Here is a 22,861-nt window from a genome sequence, read left to right on the forward strand (position 1 = left end):
AGCTACTTGGATTTCAAGGCAGGCAGTGTTGAGACCAACACTTTGCTCTGCTCTAACAGCCAATAACAAACAATTGCCATCACCCTCCCTGACAGCAGTGAAAGGAAAGGGGGGAACAAAACAGTGAGTAAAATCTATGCAGGGCCCATTGCCAACGGAGTGATGTTGCACATAATTACAAAGCCAGCCACGTTTGGCAGGAAGGGGCTGTAATTCCCTGGGACAGTGGATCTGCTTAACCTCCAACTGTGGAAACAAAGCCTGAGTCACCAGCGCCCTCCCTGCAGCGTCGTTAGAACCCCTTAATTCTGAACTGTTATTCCTGGTGCATTGCTCTAATTAAAAGGGAGTCTAGAATTCTTTAGGTTCACACAGTGACTGAGGTCCAGCTGCTCAGACAGTAAGCTTACTGAATGCCATACAGCACAGGACTGCCCTGACATGCAGCCATTGAGCCACGCTGGAAGCAAGCCGGTTTGTGGAACACCCCCAGCAGTATAGGTGGAAGTTCAGGTTGAGGGGAGTTAGAGCTTCCACAGCCTGAGGTTCCCCCCCAGACTGGTCTGGGGCAGTCCCTGGAGTGGGAGAGGGGAAGACAGCCCAGGTACTGCCACACTGTTGTACTCAGGTCCCATTGCACAGGGTCAGAGCTCCCAGAGCACAGCAAGGCTGTGGCTGCTGAGTGAAGGAATACTCCCTATCATCAGTCTCCTGCGCAGAGAAGGGAAGCTGTGCTGGAGCAAGCTAGCTTGCTGCACGGTGCTGGGAAGCTGGTACCTCACTGCTTGCGAGTTTGTCAGTGCTGGAGTAGTGTCACTGTTGACTGGGTCAGGCATGTAGCTGGGAAGGCAGCAATAGTCATGAGTGGAAATTGCAGTGGTTCATGTCAAGGGATAAAACAGTGCACGGCAGCTGTGAGAGCTCTTTTTTTACCTTGTGTTATTACCCAGCAATGACTTATGGAGCAAGAAGGAGACAGGTACCTTCTCATATCTCCAGGCTGTTCCTTCCCGCTCCCAGTGAAGCAGGGGCTGAAGAGAGGGCTATGGATATAACAACACGAGGCAGAAGAGATGGTCACATTCTTTATTTTCATTTTATCTCTTTAGCCATCAGTAAAGTGAATGGGCAGAAAACAACCAGCTGAGCAGACAAAGCCACTTTAGCCGGTCATTTCCAAATATAAATAACTGTGGGACAACCGAAATTGAGCCAAAATAGAAAAAGGGAGCTGGGGAGTTTAAAAGACAAAAGTAAGCCTAGCTGCACTCCCTTTTCATAGTGTCAGTGAAGAGGAAGTACCATAACAAAAAGGAAGCTATGGTTACATTTGATCAGACATTTATTCCAACAGTAGGCATGGAATTGCACTTTCATGAAAATGCCAAAGCTGAACCGAGTCCAGTGCACGGGGCGCTGTGCGCACTCAGCCTGACTTCTGCTGCAGCTCCTTCATTCTGTTCAGGGCACTGCCGGCTTGGAACCACTCGATCTGCGACTCGTTGAAGGTGTGGTTCAGCATGATTGTTTCTTGGCTCCCATTGGGATGCTTGATGATGCATTTCAGAGGCTGAAGGAAGAAGACAGTTTTTATTTCCCCCCTTGTCTTTCAAGGAGTGAGTTAACTGACATTTCTCACAGGAAAATTCCTACTTGTGTTTAGAGGGTTGAAAATTTCTTTGCCGTGAGGCTAGTGAAACACTGGCACAGGCTGCCCAGAGAAGCTGGTGCTGCCCCTCCCTGGCAGTGTTCAGGACCAGGTTGGATGGGGCTTTGGACAGCCTGGGCTCGTGGAGGGTGTCCCTGCCCATAGCAGGGGCATGGAACTAGGTATCTGTGAGATCCCTTCCAACCCAAACCAGTCTAGGGTTCTAAAGTGAAAAATTATAGCTCAGAGGGGTCTTAACAGAAGTGGGATTGCAGTTCCTTCTAGGGAGTGCTCATGCATAAGGCAGCAAGGCCAAGAATTCGGAATACTGTACCAGGGTTTTTCCTGTAAGGCGTTACGCAGAGTAACGCGACACAATTCTGAGTTGCTCTACAGCTCCCCCTGCCCGTGGGTGCGAAGCGTCTCATCGGGCTGACAGGCTGCACTGCCCGTGGTGCCCGTGCTGCTTCAGGCCCCAGGCTCGCAGCATGACACTGGCACGGCAGCACATCCCTGCCCGCTGAGTGCAGTGATGACACACCCTGCAGTGACCTCACACCCCATTACCTTTCCAGGTGCAAAGTCTGCCAGCCCCACGATGCTCAGCTTGTCCACAGGATGAATCTTGTTGTAGTCTGCTGGGTCAGCAAAGGTGAGAGGCAGCAGACCTTGCTTCTTCAGATTGGTTTCTGTGGAGAACAAACCACCAAGCATGCTTGTAACAACACGCTGCAGGGGATGGGGATTGCGTTCTGGCTGCCCAGTGCTTCTCAGAGTGGTATTCCAGCAGTAATTACTATCTTGGTAGCAAAATCAGCATATCCACTGTACTGGGATTCCTGACAGGACCTGGGACCTGATAGGGTCCCAGCTGCCAGCAGATAGGGCTCGTGGGCAACACCGCTTTCATCAAGCCAAATGCATCCTGTTTGCAGACATCACAGGGGAAACACGACTCACCATGAATTCTGGCAAAGCTCTTGGTGATGATGACCCTGCCCCCCAGGTGACGTGGCTCCAATGCTGCGTGTTCCCGACTGGATCCCTCGCCGTAGTTTTCATCCCCAATAACTGCCCATTTGACACCCATTTTCTGTGGCAGAAGAAACAGATTTACATTTCTGCGGTGACTCAGGGGAGGAACTGACAATAAACACCCACCCACACATCTGACTTCAGTGCTACACTACTGACATCGCTGTGCTGTGACACCCTCTCCCAGAAGGGTGCCCTTGGTTCCGAGGAAGGACAGACATAAAGGAGTTAAGGAGGGCTGGGGAGGATTGCCCTCAGGACCCAGAACAAACCCTTGCTGCCACCCCTCCTTCCATGGTCCTGTGTGGGACTGTTCTCACTAGCTGTGATCCCATTCCTGCTCTGCTTTTGGAAGTGGTACAAAACCCTTTGAAGTTCTGTCACTGGAAGAACCAATTCAAGACTAGTGCCAAGCTGTCCAGAGGGCGAAAGGACATTTCTGGAGGTGCTCAGCCAAGTTTTGAAGAATGAAGGGGACAAGATTAGAATGTATTTAAACACTACACTAGTCACTGGTGAAAAACTCCAGGAGGCAAGATTTACTTGCAGCCTGATGACACCCATGCCTTGTAAGGTGTGCACCACCTGAAGGAGTTCTTTCCCTTGTGCCTATGATTTCTTATCCCCTCTGGGTCACAAGATCCTCCTCCCTCTTCCCTCTAGTAGGTAGGGAGAGATAATCTCCTACAGGAACTGCCATCATCAAAGTCCCAAGAAAAAGCCTCAACGCTGAGTGAACTCACAGCTGCTGTTACTTGAGAGCAGGAGGGTGAGAGCCTCGGCCTTGGCACAGACTGCTAAAAGAGTAAACACCCTCTTAAAATAGATGTGTCAGGGGAAAGTCTCACCTTGTAGTAACGGGCTGTGTCTGGGACTGGCCCGAACTCCTGGGTTAACGCGTTCCTCACAGAGTTGGCTTTGCCGTTCTCGACGTTGATGGCCCCGATGAGCAGATTGTTGGAGATGTTGTCCAGATGGCCACGGAATTTGAGCCACGGTCCGGCTGCAGAAATATGGTCAGTGGTGCATTTCCCTTTTACCTGCAGGGCAGCAGAAAGGAAGCACGACTTAGGATGGACCAGTGACTCGACCCTTCCCCAACACATTTCACTCTCAAGGATCCTTACATCTCTGTATAAAGGCAAGAGAATTCCATCTGTTACAGAATCAAGACACTCTTAAGGCAGAACACCACGGTCATTCTGCATGTGCTGGGTAGGAAGAACATCCCCGTTCCAAAGGGTAAATTACAAAGATGAGCTTAGCCATGACACCTCCTGCCGTGTCCTCTCCTCCCTCAGCAGCAGGTTCTTCAGGTACAAAAAGCAATTAAGCCCTTTCCTGCTACAGCTCAGCATCCCTGCTGGGGAGTTCAGCAAGATGCCAAGTGCTTCCTATAAGTTTCCAATCTGCACATAAACCTCCTCAGCTTATAATAACAGCGTTCCCCACTGGAGATAACGGCCTTCCAACTGCAAAGTCCCAAACTGCTTGTAAAGGAACTGCCTGCAACAAAAACTCTTGCACGGCTCAGTGTGGCCACTGGGAATACTGGCAGCTCTCTGCCCCTGGGAATCAGCAGCGTTCCTGAACCTCAGTGCCTAAGGGACTGCATTTCAGAACCCATCACTGCATTAACTGCAATTTTCATCCGCTAACTGAACACAGGCAGGGAGGAAAAACCCATGTGTTCATTAAGAGACCGAAGTATAATATTTAATTACTGTTAAGCAATTTATCTTTCTGTAAAATGGGAAGAGAACACACCCTCTGATGGATGAGACGTTCCTAATGACCTCATTTCAGACAAAATGCATCTTAGAACACTCAGGTATCGGAGACGCTAATTAAAGAACCTTTCTGCTGCAGGTTAGAACAGGGACATATTCTACAGACTGCACAGCACAGGTAAGGTTGTCTTACATGGCAACAAGCTTCACTTTTCATGGTTTTAGCTAACCACTAGCCCAGAGAAGTCTCTTAGTTATAACAGAAAGAAGCATCAGAAAGAAACAAGGAAGTATGGCAGGAAACAAGCAAACAAGGGAGTATGGCAGGAAACAAGCAAACAAGGAAGTATGGCAGGAAACAAGCAAACAAGGGAGTATGGCAGAAAACAAGCAAACAAGGAAGTATGGCAGAAAACAAGCAAACAAGGAAGTATGGCAGGAAACAAGCAAACAAGGAAGTAAGGCAGGAAACAAGCAAACAAGGAAGGTCCTTGCTTCACTTTCCATACCAATGTAGGAGGAGGGAATCACAGACAGCTCAAAAGTACATCCAAAGCTTCTAACAATTGGTGTGCAACCCCTTGCTTGAACAGTCCTGGCGTTCCCCCACTTTGCTCCTGACCTTGATGAGGATCAGCATGTCTTCTAGATCTTTGCCATCCCACTTATCGAAGGGCTCAAGAAGCTGGAGGCGCTGGCTGGTGGGGCTCACATCCACATGCTGCCCACTGCCGTCCTTGGGAGGGTACTGATAGGTGTCCTGGCCTGGGTCAAAGTCCTTCCAAAGAAAGAAGGAAAATCATCAGCCTCAGCCACCCCCAACAACACAGGAACAGAACAAGCCAATACAGATGCAGGTGACTGCTAGCTGTAACACTGGGGAAGAGGTCAGTGCACAGAAGTTCCCTTACTACACATAAAACACAACTGGGTACAGGCCTTCCCTCCCTCCATCTCCAGACCACAGTTACCAGCTTGGGCAGCTCATCTGCGTCAGGTGCTTCCAGTTTAAACTTCTTCCCATCTGCTCCTGTCAGGTAATCTGTCTCAGGGTTGAATTTCAGAGTGCCAGCAATGGACAGGGCCGTGACAATCTGGGGAGAAAAAGAAAAAAGGACAAAAAGACATATTCTTTCCACCCACCTCTTAAATTCAAAGTCCCAGCCCAGCAGTCTCAAAGCCAGCAGCTGAGCTACACTAGGTTTCTTCTGCAGGCTGAAGAATCATCTCCCAAGACACCCAGAACTATTCCCACCACCTCCCTCTAGCTGTCTCTTACCTCTGGAGAGGTCACAAATGCGTGAGTCTCTGGATTAGCATCATTGCGACCTGTGAAATTCCGGTTGTAGGACGTAACTATGGTGTTTTTCTCTCCTTTCTTGATGTCCTTCCTGTGAAAGGAAGAGACACTCATCACATCTAAAGGGAATGTTGCTTTCAGATGTCTCACTGCTAAAATCCCCCAGTTTGGTTTTGGTAGCAATCACTGTATTTTGGAAACATGAACTGGTGCCTGGACATGTCTTCCTTCCTTAAGCAGACTCAAACCCAAGGACAGTGCAAAACCAGATCAGACAGCGACTCCTGGAGTAGTTTTCACAGCCTGTGTTGTGCACTGCTGGGTTGTCTAAACAATAATCAACTAAGTACATACCACCTTTGAACATCCCACCATTAGCAAAGGAAAAGCCACGTGAGAATGTGTCTCATGTCCTTTCCTACTGGGAATTTTCCTTCCTGACACTCCAGGGGCTGACGCTGGACCAATTAATTTGTCCTATTTTAAAAGGACCACACAAACCCCCTACTCCACCCTCTGACACATAACAAATCTCCCCATATTTTACCTATTCTAAGCAGCTTACAAACATGACCACATTTGTGGCCATTTTGCAGCTCCACTGATCTAAATGCTCAAAAATCTGCTGTCTTCCATTTCTACTCCTCCAGTGCCCATCAGACAGCTACAGCCAATGGGCTTTCAAGCATGTATTTTTAATTCCTGGTGCGTTACAGTTACAATGGCATTTGGCTTCACAGAGCACTTAGGGAACTAAAAGGTACAAAGCTGGAGTGAGGTCCATCTTTCACTTTACCTGTCCCACTGGCCAATGCATGGCCCACAAGCGTTGGCAAGAACCAGCCCTCCAACATCTCGCAGGATTTGTGCCTGGGGACAGAGAACAACTTTGTTACTAGTAGAAAGTCTGGGATAAATCTCTGCTCTTTCAGGGGAAGAGGACGCCCATCTTTTAGCAGAAAGCACTGAGCCTGTGAAAATTCCCCTTCTTGTGTCACCTGCAAGGTTTGAGTCACTTTATAAACACTGGAGTTTGATCCCAGTAAAGCTGTACATTAACACAGGGGTAGAGCATGGGATGGACTTGTCACAATGTTCGCATTCTCCACCTACTCCAAATCAAGCAGTGCAGCTCCCCACAGATACCTGGCTAAAGGGCAGTGCAGCTCCTCACAGATACCTGGCTAAAGGGCAGTGCAGCTCCTCACAGATACCTGGCTAAAGGGCAGTGCAGCTCCTCACAGATACCTGGCTAAAGGGCAGTGCAGCTCCTCACAGATACCTGGCTAAAGGGCAGTGCAGCTCCTCACAGATACCTGGCTGAAGGGCAGTGCAGCTCCTCACAGATACCTGGCTAAAGGGCAGTGCAGCTCCTCACAGATACCTGGCTGAAGGGCAGTGTCTGGTCTGCTAACGTCCCACACCCCTCCTGCCCATGTAAGGAGAGAGCTGGTGACAGCGTAGGCAAGTGTGTGGGCCTGCTCAGGCCGTTCAGCAGGCCATTCAATTGAGAGGGCAGCTGTTGAGGACAGGTTTGACCGTGGCCTTGGTCAGAGGAAGCATTGCCTGGGTACTTCCACATGTAAAGACACGTGCTGCTATCTTCTCCGGGCCCCAGTTCCTCAACTCTGTCCAGTTCCAATCCCGCTCTTACATGCCCAGGTAGTGAATATATCAGATCGAATACTGTCAAGGGGACAGCAGGACCCACAGGCGTAGCAACACAAGGCTGATTGCTACATCAGTAATTCCACCCCTAGAGACCCTGGCTAATGTCTGGAAGAGAGTTTAACACTTACTGACTGGAAGAGTAAAGAGCAGTGATACTCACATAACCATCCCTTTCGATGGTGGCACGGATCTGCTCTGAGCCTGGTGTGATTGTGAACTTAGATTTGCACTTCAATCCATGGGCCAGGGCCTGCTTTGCCACAGCTGCAGAGCGTCCCATGTCCTCGTAGCTGGAGTTGGTGCAGCTGCCAATCAAGCCTGTGGTGTTTGACAGAAACAGGGAGGTGGTTACTGCAGCCCTGGTTCTAGGAAGCTCCTCCCCGAACCATCTTTCCGCAGAAAAAACAGGGGACAGCCACCTTTGCTGCTGCCAGGGAATCCAAGAGAGTTTCAGGCTCTGACACTGCCAAGCCTCACAGCCATACTCTGTGGTCACAGCAATCAATCCCTTGCCCAGCTCTGGAGGCTGCACAGAACACCCTACCTGGTCACTAGTCTGGTGGCTGATTTACAAGATCCAAGCATCACCCACTTGCATTTTGGTTAAGCCAATTACTACAGACAGGTATCATTCCACAAAGACAAAAAAGGATTCAAATTAAGATGGCAAGAAATGGAGGAAATGATGAAAAGAAAGCATCCTTTGTCACAGTATGAAGAGCACAGGAGGACGTACTGTGCCATCCAGACAGTGTTCTGGGGCTAACCAGCAAAAAATAAATTCTCTTTCATTTTCAGCAGCTCCTGATTATATTTGTAACACCACAGAATAACTACATTTCCCACCTGGTATGTGGCCTTCACAATGTTTTTGCATTCTTTTCACGCCCCCAGTGAGTAACACTTGAGAAGCCAGCTGACAGGTTACCACCCCACAAGCAAGTATATAAATATCCAAGCCTGCTCTTGAGGACAGCAAGTACCATGCCCCGAGAGCTCAACAGCCAGCTGCTGGGAGCACTGACAGTCAAGCTGCTGACAGATCTTTGCAACAGACAAATCCATGCAACACTTAGAACAAAGGTGCTCTTCAACAGGTAATGTTCCTGTTATCCCAGTCATTCAAAAGTTTCCAAGAAGGGACACACACACATGGACACACAGACACACACAGACACACAAAACACAAAATTTGCCTCAAGATTAAAATCCCTCCTGTTATCCCAGATCTCCTCTTACACACCTGGCCCAGGTGGTCACTTCTCTTCCCAGCAAATTCAGATAGCCATGGAGAGATGGCACCGCAGCAAAGTCCAAGGACATATGGCAGTAATTAAAGGACTGGATCCCAAGCTATGTGACCAACCGCTTATCCCAAGACAGCAACATTTATGCCACAAGGATGAAGGCAGAGGAAAGAGCAAATGCTACCCACCAACTCTGATATCAACAGGCCAGCCCTCCTTTTCTGCCACAGCACCAATATCTGACACAGGGTGCGCCAGGTCTGGTGTGAAAGGTCCATTGATATGTGGTTTCAGCTTTAAGAAACAGTGACAAAGTCAGAAATTACAGTAGCCAAGAAAACCCCCAAAACCCAGCACCAAATTAATTCCTTTTATAGCTCTATCTGAAAGCTGTTTAAATAGGATTCTCCCACAGGCACACCAGAGCAGGAGCTGTCAGTGAAGCAGACCCGAGTGGGTTTTGTACGTTCTAGCAGAGTGCCAAGGGTGCTGAATCAAACCCCCACCTTGGTAATCAATCACACAAAGCACAGTCACGTCACAACATCCAAGGCAGCAAGCAGGAAGGATGCCTTACCTCACTGAGGTTGATTTCTATCACCTGGTCATACTGACAACCAGAATCCGGTACCAGGTGCTGCTGGAATTCATCCGCCAGCGCAGCTATGTCTGGAGCAAGAAAAGAGGGAGATCTGAAAAGTGCAGCAATATGAAGGAGAAGGAAAAGCTTGGAATGCCTAAACACAGGGGGCCCACCATGTACTTCCCCATCTACACACTCCTCACTTGTAACCAGATGACCCGTGGGACCATGCAAGGCCAGAAGTGACATCAGACACCACTGTAGGAGGAGGCTGCCCCCAGAACACACCTTCACTTGAACCCACTTTCCTACCCACTTCCAGCTCCAAGCTCTCTTACCAGCTCGCCCAGTCTTGCCCAAGTATTTCTTCATCCGTGCGTTGTAAGGGAAGACTGATGTGGTGGCTCCAATCTCAGCCCCCATGTTACAGATTGTTGCCATTCCTAGAGGAGGAATGGGAGAAGAGGTCAGGGTCAATGAGAAAGTTCAAGGCCACCCAATTCTCCTACAGACAGTCCATGGAAAAGACGGCAAAGCTGAGAGAAATCAGGGCATTAGCCACAGAAACCTAATTCTGCAGCAGGAAGGACATGCTGACTACATGATGTCTGGCTCAGCCCCTACACGTCTGATTGACACAGTGCCCACAACAGACTTTTCTGCAGGGAAGGAGCTGAAAGCTACACTAGTTCTTGCAGGTACTGGAAGGGACAACAGTTTGTTGTCTGCTCTGAGCAACAGGCATATTACAGCAGTGAGCAGAGTCTCTGCTACCTGCAATGAGTGTCCTGTCCCTCCCCACCATCTTCTTTACCTTCACTGGAAGAGCCAGAAATTTGTGAGAAATGTAGTGGGTTGAATAAAAAGTTTCCAGTGATGGAACACACACAAACACCCCAAAGACGTTTCTCATGGCACTGGGGTCACAGAATCATAGAATCAGAGACTAGTTTAGGTTGGAAGTGACCTCAAAAATCATCACCATGGGCAGGAACACCTTCCACTAGACCAGGATGCCCAAAGCCCCATCCAACATGGCCTTGAACACTTCCACAGCCTCTCCGGGCAGCCTGTGCCAGGGCCTCATCACCCTCACGGGTAAAAAATTTCTTCCTAACATCTAATCTAAACCAACCTCCTGTCAGTTTGATGCCATTGCCTCTTGTCCTATCACTACACTCCCCAATGACCACCCATGCCTTCCCAGGACACAGAAAGGAAGCTGTAGAAGCTGCTTTTTTACAGCTAACAAACTTGAAGCAGGTATCACAGGTCAAGTTTCTCTGATTTCACAGAAGAAAAATCCCAAATCGCTCTGAGTTTGTAAAACCAAATATTCCAGGCTGTAGCCAGGCCATGCAAATGGAGAGGAGAAGCCCAGCTTGGTGTCTGCCCTTCAGGCCAAAGGGAGGGACACTTCTCCTATTTTGTTCCTAACTAGCGCTACGGCAGACAGCTGCACAGTTTGCTGGTTCAGATTCAGCACCTCGTTACAAACCTCTGCTTCCTGGCCTCCCCTCTGCCCTGCTTTTCTAAAAGGCTTTTCCTTTAGCAGCTGTCACACATGTACCCATTGCAACCTGCTTCTTCCACAGCCTATTTTAGGCTGAAATGAAAATGTCATCCTCTATCTCTTGACATCTCCACCCTCTAAGCATACACCAGAACACCTCCCCCTTTACTCTTATCCTGACGCCCCACCTTCACAGTTAACCATTCAGTGTTCTCAAAGCCACAAGAATATTTAACAGAAAGAGGTCAATTTTTCACCAGGAGGAAGTGCCACCCCTCTCCCAGCTTCCTGTGTGCCAACCATCCGTTCAGGCTAAGGGAGAACGTTTGGCACTTCTGGCCCAATTCCCTTCCCAGCCTCCAGAAACAGCTCAACACCCAGCTCCCACAGCCACCCACTCCAGGCAAGAGGTTAGTGTTGTCTTACCAGTGCAAGAGATTGAATCCACACCAGGCCCATGGTACTCAATGATGGCTCCTGTTCCACCCTTGACAGTGAGGATGCCAGCCACTTTCAGGATCACATCTTTAGGAGAACTCCAGCCTGAAAGCTTGCCAGTCAGTTTTACACCAATAACCTGAGCAACATTAATGGAAAAAATAAAATCAAATATCGAGACCGTTTCCTTACAGCAACCAAAACAGCCCCGCAGATTTTTTTCCTAAGAATCTGGGTGGTCACAATACCAAAGAGGAGAAAGCTCTGAAGAATCAGAAGACACCCACAAGGGCTGAGACCACCAACAGCCAGCTGAAGGGAGATGGGTACTCACCTACCCAAGTCTGGAAATGGAAACCCAAAGCTACCCATGAATCACAGCCGGGCTGTGGTCATAAAGGAGACACTAACGGTCTATAGTGCCCTATATACCCAGTGCCTGAAAAATCAACTCTTCTTACACATCTCATACCTCACCCTTCACAACGAGGATTACTATTCCTGTGGCTCCTACCTTTGGGCATTTGAGCTCCCAAGGGATTCCTGCCATGACGTCCACAGCATCAGCTCCACCCACACCAATGCAGATTCCTCCCAAGCCGCCTCCATTCGGGGTGTGTGAATCTGTGCCGATCAGCATAACCCCAGGGTAGGAGTAGTTCTCCAGAATGATCTGAAAATAAAAATTGATAGTTTGCTTGCTTGTTTGTTGAAGGGGAAGACAGCAAGAAAGAAGACATGAAGAAGAATGTAAATCAGCTTGTATTTGCAGAGTACAGGGGCAAGAAATTAATTGAATTTGGTTTGGATTGGAAATTAATTTCTGTTTCAAACTCCATGTGGAGGATGTAATGATGAGTGCTGAGTCTCAGCCCCGGGATCCTTGCTCATCCCAGGATAGTAAGAAAACTTAAAAAGCCATCTATCTCCATTTTCTCACTGGAAGACCCTCTCCTTCCATTTTAGACTTTTGCTAAGGCACCATCTTTGCTAGGGCTGAGGAATCTGTCCCATAGTCTCCACATCCTTAATCAACTGCTGAGCAAGCCAGTTCAGCTACCCAACGCTAGCAAGAGCTTTGATAGTCTTTCTGCTTCCACAGCAGACCACCACCACCAGGTTCCTCCAATCCAGGAAGCCAACCAAAGCCTCACTGCACAGAAGAATCCCTCACAAATATACCACAAGGCTGCCCTTCCCTGTTGATTCCACACAAGCCTCTTCAAACACTAGCAAAGCCACAAAACAGTTCTTTCATGAAAAATGATGAGCCTCTTATGGTAGCAGAAGAGTAAAGACCAGGGTTTTGCCTCTAATATTTCCAGCCTTATTTGCTTGTAGCTAACAGCAGTGTATTTGTGTGAGAAAGGTGATTTTCAAGGCCTCACTTTCTCAGAGTTGGACTCTGAAGCTATAAAACACAATCACTTTTCTCCAGCTGGAGAAAGTCGGCCCCAAGACAGCTGTTAACCACAGCACGGGGCTATGTTGTCACGTGACCAGATGTTACAAGTGGTTTCAGAGCACAAATGACCTGAGGTGTTCCCATAACCCCATGGAGAGTTCTCTGGTGCGTCACACCAAGTTAAATCAACTTCAGTAACTCATTTTGTAGCTAAGAAAACATTGCAGAGTTCCTGACTGCACCTGGTCACAAATTCCGTGCTGACAGGTGCCTGCCAGTTACCCATTCTCCTCTCCACTCCTTTTGCTTTGTGCTGCAATTCAATTTTTACTGCCTGCAACTCAGAGGAACAATGAAAAACATCTACTAGGCCCACAAAGCAAATCAGCCAAGAGCAAGGTAGGGAAATCTTGCTGGAGGTGTTGGCTTTAAAAACCAAAAAGCCTCATTAAGTGTTACCTCAGGACAGTCATATTCTTTTAAAGTGCAAATGCTATAACAAGAGAATCCTGTACTTGGAAACTGATGGCATTTTATTCTGTTCACATAGCAACTCCTGTGTTGCCATTCTTGAGTACTTAAAGCCACCCTGTTTGGTGTCCTTACATACTCTCCTAGTTTTTATGGAATAACCCTAAAAACCACGTTCCCAAAGCTGCTTTCCTTGCCACCAAAGGCATTTCACATGAGCCCTACTGTCCCAACCATACCACGAGGAGTCAGCCCACAAGCAGTTAAGGTATTCCAAGCTTCCGTGACTCACATGGCAGGCTGCTGGCACTACCTCATCACACACCACGTTACAGTTTGACCAAAATAACCTTTCTGAAAAAATACCCTTCTCAAGATAAGTGAAAGAGAGCCAGTGAGAAACCTCATCAACCTTGAGGACAGTAAGCTGGTTCCCTATGCTGGTGAAATTCCCTTGCACTTGAGCTCTCTTCACTGTCAGGTAAGAGAGCCGCTGCTGCCATGTTCAAAGATCCCATTTTACCTGGTGAATGATTCCCGACCCAGGCTTCCAGAATCCCACTCCGTACTTGGCACCAGCCGTCGCGAGGAAGTTGTACACCTCCTGGTTTATGTCCTGTTCAGAGAGGGAAACACACACTTTTAGTAACACATTTTGTTCTTCCATACATCAGGAGTTCCTACAAGCACATTCCCTGTCTTCCCGTGCCTGCCTGTAGCTTGCTCCACAGTTCTGTAGCAGCTAGAGGGAGGTGCACATCACTCTCAAAACCAAATGGGATCAAGACTGTTTGCCAGTCAGTTCTAACAGGGCATTCAATTTCATCCAACCCGTAGCTCCACTAAGGCATCTTTTCTAGTTTCTAATTCCAAACAGTACAAGGGAAATAGCACAATGAAAGGAAAACCCTGCCAATAAGGAATTTAAAAATGCTCTGCTCGTTCCTTGTATCTCAGGGTGGGTTTCTAACCTGCTTCTCTTTTTCTACCCGTCCTTCCTTCTCTACCAGCTGTTCCTTTTGCATTACAGATGCTCTGCAGACATTTCAAACCCCTCAATAAGCATTTTGGCTTTGTTTTTACAGATTAAGAAATGAAACTGGAAGTTGCTTGCTGCCAGAGGAGTTGGTGAGTGTCATTTCTCATTTACCAAGTGTGTCACCCCCCCACCGTCTAAGACTGGCACAATGCTGCCTTTCTTGCTACCCTATTACCACTACTGGTGGAGGTCACACCATAAAAATTGCTTGTGAGAATAACCATGGTTGCCAAGGAAGTATGACATTATTATGTCCTGATAGTTCTTGTCAGAGGAGTGGCAGAGTAGATAAGATAAGCACTAGGAGGAGAGAGTTTCTTAAAGACTGTTCTCATGCAGCTACCCTTCAGAATAAAAAGAGAGGGGAAGCTGGAGATAATGGAGGAATTGTCTCAGCACACACTTGCTGAAGTTTCCCATGAGGCAGCAGCAGGTCTCTAAGCCTCGTTTGTCACTGGGAGTCGGGTCACTTCACTCTGTTTGTGCATCCCTCCCCCAGTAAAGCGTGCTGATGTGCCAGGAGCAGATCCAAACCGCTCTCTGGCCTGCCAACATTCATTGTGTGCCAACTGGCAGCAGCAGAAGCAGAACCTAGTCAGAAGAAGGCAGGACCTTGACTTGCTCTGCTCAAAGTAGATGGCAAAGGAAGGGCTCGGCTCAGCTCGGGGCTGCCACAAATACAATTGCACTGCAAAGAACAAATGCAGGAACAGGGGGAAGGGGAAGACAAGAGGTGAAGGGAAGAAAAGAAGCTGTCTTATTTAGTTAAGCACCAAATTCTTGATTGCACAACTTGGCCACAACTTAGGACTGAGACAAGCAGAGCAAGAACTCCCCAAGTTCATAAACTGCTTTACTGTGGTCTGGAAGGGGAAGCCAGGAGCAGCTATTTCAACACCAGGAATTTCTGAGAATAGATTCGGACTAAAACCTTAAAATGCAGCTGAATCCCCCAAACTGTTTCCTGTTTGTAAATTTTGGTATTAATGTGCAAGATACAACCCCTCCTGGCTCTGACAGTGGACTCAGGCTAGGTCCACTTGGAGTAACAAAATGTCCCCCACCTCCCTGCTGTGCTGTCAACATGTTCTTCCTTGGCAGATGCATTAGGGTGACTGTGTCAGTACTGAACAGAAGCCCTGACAGAGGAAGAAGCAGTAGAACACTGAGTGGGAAGTTCAGAAAGGTCAAGGAATCAGCCGTTGGACAAGCAACACATTGACATTCCCAAATAAAATACTTCTTCTGTGCTTCCATACACATTTATACCTACCCTTGCTAGCCCTGAAAGCACTTCAGTTACTTCTTCAGCTCATCACTAGCAAATGCTGTGGGATACTAAAGGAGTTATTTGCTCCCCGCTCACAGGCTACACCAATGCAACGCAGGCACGTGTTCAGAAGTTTTTACACTACTATACTGCAGGATAGAGAGCAGAACTCTCTAGTGTAGTCTGTCTTCATTTTCCCCCCAACTTGAAATAGATTTTTCCTCTTCCCTTAGCTGAAATACCTGCTTTTACTCTCCAGCATGCACATGCAACCTGGGCTTCCACCATTAATAGATTAAGACCAGCTTTTTCTACATTCCTGTTCCTTTAAACCATGTACTGGATGAATCTCAGTAGGAAAATTCCCAAAGAGCCATTTACCGCTCCTTTGTTGCATGTGACCTATCTACTACAGAGCTGACCACCACAGGCAATCTGTTACCACATCTGATTCATGGCTGTTCTTCTGGGAAGTGAAATTTAAATCTCTTCCTGCAACCGGGAAGAGGCTTTCAGACAGACAGAACTGAAGTCGTGGCGATAGTGACCTTGGCTCTTCGAAGATCCTTTTCACCGCCTAACTGGGCTTCGATGAGGTGATCACAGTGGATGGTGGAAGGCACAGCCACTTTGGGCAGCCCGCTGCTGATGAACTGTAGCATTGCCATCTGAGCAGTGGCGTCCTGCATGGCCACGCGGTCTGGCCGTAAGCGCAGGTAGGTCTTGCCTCGCTCAATCTCCTGTTTTGCTGGGTCATCCAGGTGCCCGTATACGATCTTCTCAGACAAAGTCAGGGGGCGGTCAAGTCTGGGGAGAAGAATTTTGGTTATGTGCATCTTGTGTATTTCAACTCTCACCCCTTTTAAGCATGTAACAGAACCCTTCTCTACAGCACTCAAACCATTAAGACCTATTAACACACCGAAACCTGCACGCTCCTCTTACAGCACTAAAATACCAACTGGCAGCCAGCTACAACAAGGGCTCAGTCCCAGAAGTTCTAAAGTATATGGATTGATGGCATTTTTGCTTTCTTTTATAATCTTTCTATACAGGAAAAGAAGCATGGACACTGCTCATTTCTTGAGCCATGCTTCAGGACAGCAAATGTGGAGGTGACACAGAGGTCTGGCTCGATTCCCACAGCAAGCAAGTACAACTAAGCAGAGTTTCGTGACCTCGGACCTTTCATCCTGCAGACGTATCAGTTGAGGAGCCTCTTTATGTCAGTGGTGAGATCTTCTGAGAAGTAACTAAGTAGATACAATGACCTGAAATGAGAGCTACCGCATTTAACAAAGGACACACAGACTGAAGGACATGTCATACAAACTGCTGCCAAGGTAAGTGGAGCAGGAATGACAACTTCTCAGACACACAAACTTCTATCAGCAGATTAAGGTCACTATGTTTACATGTACTACGGATTCCCAGCCCTCCTTTCTGTGCCCAACGCCTACAGTGGAACACAGGAGAACAGCCACTGTTGGAACACAGTGGGAAGGAGCATTAGCCTATAATGACCAGTGCCCACGCGCTGCTTCCCCAGAAGGGAGCAAAGAGGGCTTTTAACAAATTGGACAGAGCCCTTTCTAGCACCTCCTCTGCACTGGCATGGTGCAGTACTGCACTGCAACCTTCCCACAGTCCTCCACCACTACCTGGGGACATTTCACTAGATTTGTGGCTGCCACAGCTCCAAGTTGCTCTCCCCAGTAAATATTTCCTATGCCAGGGCCCCAGGACATTTTTGTTCCTCTTCTCCTGTCACTGCAGAGCTGAATTCTGCACGGTGACCCCTCCCCTCTCTTCCCTCTTCCACTCTTACCTTTTACGGACGATGTTGATGTTCTTCTCCAGCTTTTCATAATTTATGTGTTCATTAGGTTCAAAGTGGCTCATGGCCACCTTGGCCCGCTGGCACAGCACAGGAGCAACATGGTAACGTCGTATCCCACCATTCAAGGCATGCTGGAAAAAGGAGAGTATTAGCACTGGTACCTCGTGGGGTGAATTCCTATAACACAGCAATGAAACAATTGTTTTCCAGGTGTTATTCCTGGGTTGTTACAGGCTGAGGAACAGAAAAATGGCAAAGGTTTTTAAAGGCACCCAACACACTTCAGGTGTTTGTACAACGACTGTACAATACTGCCGATTACATTAAACAGGGAGACACCAGGTTACCCAGAACAGGTAGCCTTTACCAAATTACTTTACATTTCTACTTGTAGCACCAGATGCCTTAACACTTTCAACAAGAAATGTGCTTCCATCCAATGCTGAAACAACTCTGAAGCAAACAGCAGTTTGCTGTACCCCTGATGTATTCCAGCCACGGTGGAGAAGAACATGTGCAGTTTCCAAAGCCAGCTAACCCAGGGTTTTGGTTTGGTCACTGGTATTAAGTTTATTGAAAGACTGGCAGGTGATGCAGAACGGGACTGAGAGACATCTGTTCCATGGTGAAACAGTTCCCAGAACACAGGAAAGGGCAGGCTATGGTGAGACACCTTTACAGCACCTGACCTGAAGAGACAGGTCAGTGCCCAGGATTAAAAGGCTCTCACACAGCTTTGAAAACTGAGTCAGAGGGCAGCCACCTTAAAAACTTCCAAGGATTTGGCACATGCATTCCTTACATCCTTTGAAAGTCTCAGTCATCATCACTAGAAGTCTGGAAACAGACTGAAGATAAGAGTTGAATTTCTCCTCCTGCAGAATTATACTTTAACTTTAATCCTGTTTTTCCTATTCATCCTCTACTTCAGCATGGCAAGTCCAGGTTAATCAACACAGCAATATTGCACTAAAAATCCCTGTTGTGTGTGGGATATCAATCAGCAAGTATTCCTTGTGCAGGACACAGGGAACCTACGAGGTTTTGCACTGGCAAAACGCTAGCCAATCCTTTAGCTGTGTTCAAGCATTTTTCACTTCTTCCTGTGACTATTTTTTCCCAGTTTTCTTGTTACCAGCACTGAAAACATTTCCTGAGACAATCATGATCAATGAGACGTCACCAGTGTTTGTACAGATCTTGTTTTATTGTTCTTCTGATAACATTTGCCAGCGTCCCACACAATACGAAGTTCAGAAAGTCCAGGTGAGATGAGAACAGCCAGCACACTAGCAGTAAGGGTGCAGCTTGGTGTTTTACCAAACAACCCTAAACACACACACAGACCTTCTGGCAGGAGCCGTGCAGACCTACAGCAGCTGCACAGGGCTTTGGGTAAGGGCTGTCAGCAGTCAGCAAGCAGGGCGGTGCAGGAGGGGGCACTGCTCCTGCAGGAGCTCAGGGAAACACGATCATCACACTGCACTACCCTGCTGCACTTTCAGCTCAGAACTTCCAGGGGAGAGTTGAGACTTCTCCTTCTTCGACCAGGAAAATAAACCCAACCAACACACCAAACTGACCCAAACCAAACAAAACACTACCCAGCTTCTCATTGTTTAACAAATATAAGCTGCTCTTTATGATGTAACTTCGGTGTTTGCTTTGTTCTGCCTTTTTTTTTTTTTCTATTGTTAAACTTCAGCGTTTACCCAGCAGAATTAATGCTGTGGAAATGTCTTTACATCACAAGATATCCATTACCTCCTGAAAGTCTCCAACTGCTGGTGTGGCTGGAAAAAAAAACACTGAGTTTTTCCAACGCTCATGGAAAAATCACCTCTTCCCCCAAACCAGGAAAAGCATTTCTGTTTAATGCAGGGATTTTTTCTTCCTCTCCCCCAAACTAACCCTGTAACACAACTGATTGGTGGAGTTCTTCCTTGTCACCTGGCAAACTGAAAGCTAAATTTAATCATAAATCAGCCTACAGAAGACCAGATTTGCACAGTAACTAATGGCAGTGGCTCCAAGCATTCTAGTCTTGCCTGGGACCAAAGTTGATTATGATGAAAGGCTGAAGCTGGGCTCCCCAAAGAGAGGTGCAAAGAAACTTTTCAGATAGAATCTCTTCAGTTTGAACACATATATCTATATGTCTTTCTACTTCATGAAATGGCTCAATGAAATGTAGCATTTATTCAAATACTCTATAAATATTCAAACAGTAATTGCAAAAGTGGCAATACAAAGTAGTTGAGTCCTGCTTGACTGCAACTTCAGGCTGACAGAAGTAAGAAGGGTGCATGTTTGAGGTTAGGGATCATGTCTGGACATGGAGCTCAGTAAGAGAAGCCTGGAAAACTGGAGGGTTGTTTCTGTGATGACCAGTTAAGTCTGAGGAAAAATAATCACCTGGGGCAATCAGTTTCAGAAGACCAGAGAATCCTTTTTCTCTACATTAGACTTTTACAAGGCACATTAAAAAAAAAAAAAATCACTCTTTTAATGGGATCTAAATCTCACCCCACATCTCTACTCTGTTGGGAATTAGTTTCATCCAATATGGATGTTCTCCTGTTGGCACCCAGCAAGCCTAAGGATCCATCACCAACAATAAGCAACAGCACACGCCGACGGGTTCAAAAGTCCGACCTCCCCTCTTCCAGAGCCCACACTGTATCACCCATAACACCTGATGTCTCTCCATGCCTGTGCTTCTCCCACTGCACCTTCAGAAATGAGGTGGCAAAACTACAAGATTAAGGAACACTCACAAGCCCAACAATTTCCAGCTTCATGCCCTCTCTCTTTCCTGAAATAGTAGGTGGTCTGAGGGGCTTCTGTGGTGGTCTGGCTTTTTTAACTGAGTAGCCAGAAGTGCCTTGGGGCCAAGAGCCAAGGGAAGCAGGCAGCCAGCAATCTATACATTTCATCCAGGAGCTGCTGATTTCCAGACTGATCACCCAGCAAACCACTGCCAAGTGGTCACCTCTCACCTGCCACTGAATTATTATCCCAGCACCTGGGTGTCCTTATTCAGACGTCATGAAAAGAAATGGCAGCATTCACTACAGGGTTCCGAAGTCTATTGGTATTTTGGCAGGTGAAAACCTTAAAAGGCACCAAAAAAAGCACCCATCTGTTAAATGGGTCATTATTTTTGCAATCTCTGTAAGGAAGCCAACACTTATCTTTATAGGTTTTAAAAGCTCATCTTGAAAAGCTGGCCTTCTTGCACTTAGCTCACCACAGTGAACGATCCAGATGCAAGAGGAGTCTGAAACCAGCATCTAACTTACATTTTGGCAGCAGATATGGTAGGCAAGTCCAAAAAGCTCATGTTTAAAAGAGTAGCATCTGTGCTACTAATTTCTGGGAAATTAGTCCTAGAAATCCTAGCTGAAACCCAAAATACCATCCTTACTCATCCTCCCTGATTTAAGAACAGTAGCCAAGTTTCCAACATTCACCACGACTCAGCCTAAAAAAAGCTGTGTGGTATAATCAAATTGTAAATGCAGTCTAGTTTTCTAGACACACCTCCAAAGAGCAACCAAAATTAGGGCTCTGAAGATCAGTTTAGCTCTAGCCAGTGCTGCTTTTTGCCAGCAATCAAAAAGCTTCACCTAATTTCAGTACAAGGCCTTTAATAAACCTCTGCTACTTCAGAGGGTTTAGAGTTTTACAGGGCCACTCCTTCAGTCAATCTTCAGCCATCATGGCTTGAGAAACTGAATGCTACCAAAAGCATCGCTCAGATAGGCACAAAAAAGATCTTGACCCTTTAAGGCTATTAGAAGAACTGCAATTTAAATAGGACAGTCAGCCCAAACCAGGCTAATTCCAATTTATGTCCCTCAGAGGTAAGCTTCCTATGCCACTCCAACTCCAAACAGTTCTAGGTTGCAAGGGGAGCTGAACCAATGTTAACAACACGTGCATGGTCAATGCTGGCACTACCCCTGTGACTGGCAAAGGCATTCTCATATTTATTTATCTCCAGGCTACTACACATGGGCAAAAAAATAAAGCCTCCTAAAGAGATCACCCTGAATCATGTTTGACTACATCACAGACTCAGTCCTTTTAGGGGGGGGAGGTGGGGGGGGAGGGAAGCACCCCGAGCCTGGTAATAAAAGACAGCCTCCTAGGATACTATATTCCCCATATTCACTGTGCTAGCATGGCTTTTCTTTCACATTATACAGTATGAATTCTAGCAAATAACTGTTTGTTCTCATGCAATGACACCATAAAATGAGAACCAATTCATTATCCTAATTAAAAAATTGCCTTCATTTTATAAGTAGTCATTTCTGTTCAAAGTATCAATTAAAAACTATTTAAGAACAAATAAACCAAGTTAACTGAAATAAAGATGTTATTCTGTAACTTTGGCTTAAATTTAAAAAGCTATACTGCACCAAAACACCTGCTCTAAAGTAAGAAAGTAATATAAAACATAAATTAAGCTCCACAAAGTACAGTCAGAATGCTAGAAGCCAAACTATTCCTTCAGCTCCCTAAGGAAAGGGAGCACGTTGGCCAAGGTCACAAGTGGCAAATGAGTAATTTAAATTGCCCGACTTAATCGCAAGGGGAACACAGGCTTCCTGATCCCTGTTAGCAGCCCTGAAACAAAGGAAAATTTTGCCTCCCAGGCTTTAAAAGATCATGAAATCTTTATTATTGTGCACATACTAAACAGAATCACGCCTTGAGTACAAGAATCTCTGTGGTGAGCTCCTATTTCAGGCAGATGTGAATTGTAGAGGTCACGATGGACAAGCCTGGAAGAACCGCTATGGTTTTTGTGCCTGTCCAGGCCGCTTTTTTGGTTTTCCTCGGCTCCATTTATAGACAGACCTGGGATCTTTTCCACGCCAGGGCCCCTAGCCGTGTTAACGGTAGGATTAGTGAAGTTAAGTAGCCAAAAGAGAGCGCCATGGGGGTCACTCACGCAAGGAGTCACCTTGTGCAGCTCAGCCGATAAAAGAGGGAAGAAACAGACACCGAGGGGAAGAAAAAACCCCACGGCCCGCGAGAGGGCTTTCGTTTCGCCGTCAGGGCCCGTGCCCTCGGGCTCAGCGCCCCGCCGGGCCCGCGGGCTGACAGCGACCCCAGCCCACCGGGGCGGGGTCCGGCCAGGGCGGGGAAGGCGGCGCGGCCAGGCCGCGTCCCCGCCACCCCGTTCACCTTGCGCTCACCTTGAGGGGCGGCCGGGCACGGCGGCCGGACGCACCCCTGCCCCGGGGCCCGGGAGGCGGCCGCGCTGCCGCCGCGGCCTCCCCGCCATCGCCATGGAAACGGGGCGCCGGGCCGCGCCGGGGACACGCTGACCTACACGCGGAGGCGGGGACAGGCGGGGACGGCCCGCACCGGAGGCCGCTGCGGGCGGTCGCCCGGCGGATAACGGCCCCGGCCCCGCCGCGGCTCGTTCGCTCAGTCCTTCCCCACCGCCCGCGCCCGCCGCGCCCGCCCCGGCGCCGCCCCGCTCACCCGCAGCCGAGCCGCCAGGACGCAGTACGGCGCCATTTTGTTCACTGACAAAGATGAAGTCGCGCCCCGATGGCGTCACGCGGTCCCTTTCAAACCTCCGGCGCGGGGGAGAGGGCGCCGAGGGGCAGGGCTGCACAGGTCCTAGCAGGGAGGTACTCGTTTTAACGGT

The 22,861-nt window shown here is 47.9% G+C and overlaps 1 protein-coding gene across 1 annotated transcript; it reads right to left on the reverse strand.

The window, feature by feature from the left end:
* Positions 1 to 1,072: 1,072 nt before the first annotated feature.
* ACO2 (aconitase 2) lies at positions 1,073 to 22,739 on the reverse strand. Its single transcript, XM_084278541.1, has 18 exons — positions 22,693 to 22,739; positions 17,179 to 17,321; positions 15,899 to 16,157; positions 13,565 to 13,657; positions 11,680 to 11,838; positions 11,154 to 11,304; positions 9,553 to 9,657; positions 9,209 to 9,300; positions 8,820 to 8,925; positions 7,545 to 7,702; positions 6,510 to 6,583; positions 5,693 to 5,804; positions 5,385 to 5,507; positions 5,036 to 5,191; positions 3,532 to 3,723; positions 2,609 to 2,741; positions 2,216 to 2,337; positions 1,073 to 1,570 (listed from the first exon to the last, which is right to left on the reverse strand). The coding sequence occupies exons 1-18, from the start codon at positions 22,726 to 22,728 to the stop codon at positions 1,427 to 1,429; spliced, it is 2,358 nt and encodes a 785-aa protein (XP_084134667.1). The 5' UTR covers positions 22,729 to 22,739; the 3' UTR covers positions 1,073 to 1,426.
* Between the last annotated feature and the right edge of the window lie 122 nt (positions 22,740 to 22,861).

The sequence above is a fragment of the Gallinula chloropus genome (genome assembly GCF_964237585.1).
Source record: "Gallinula chloropus genome assembly, chromosome: 1".
NCBI lineage: Eukaryota > Metazoa > Chordata > Aves > Gruiformes > Rallidae > Gallinula > Gallinula chloropus.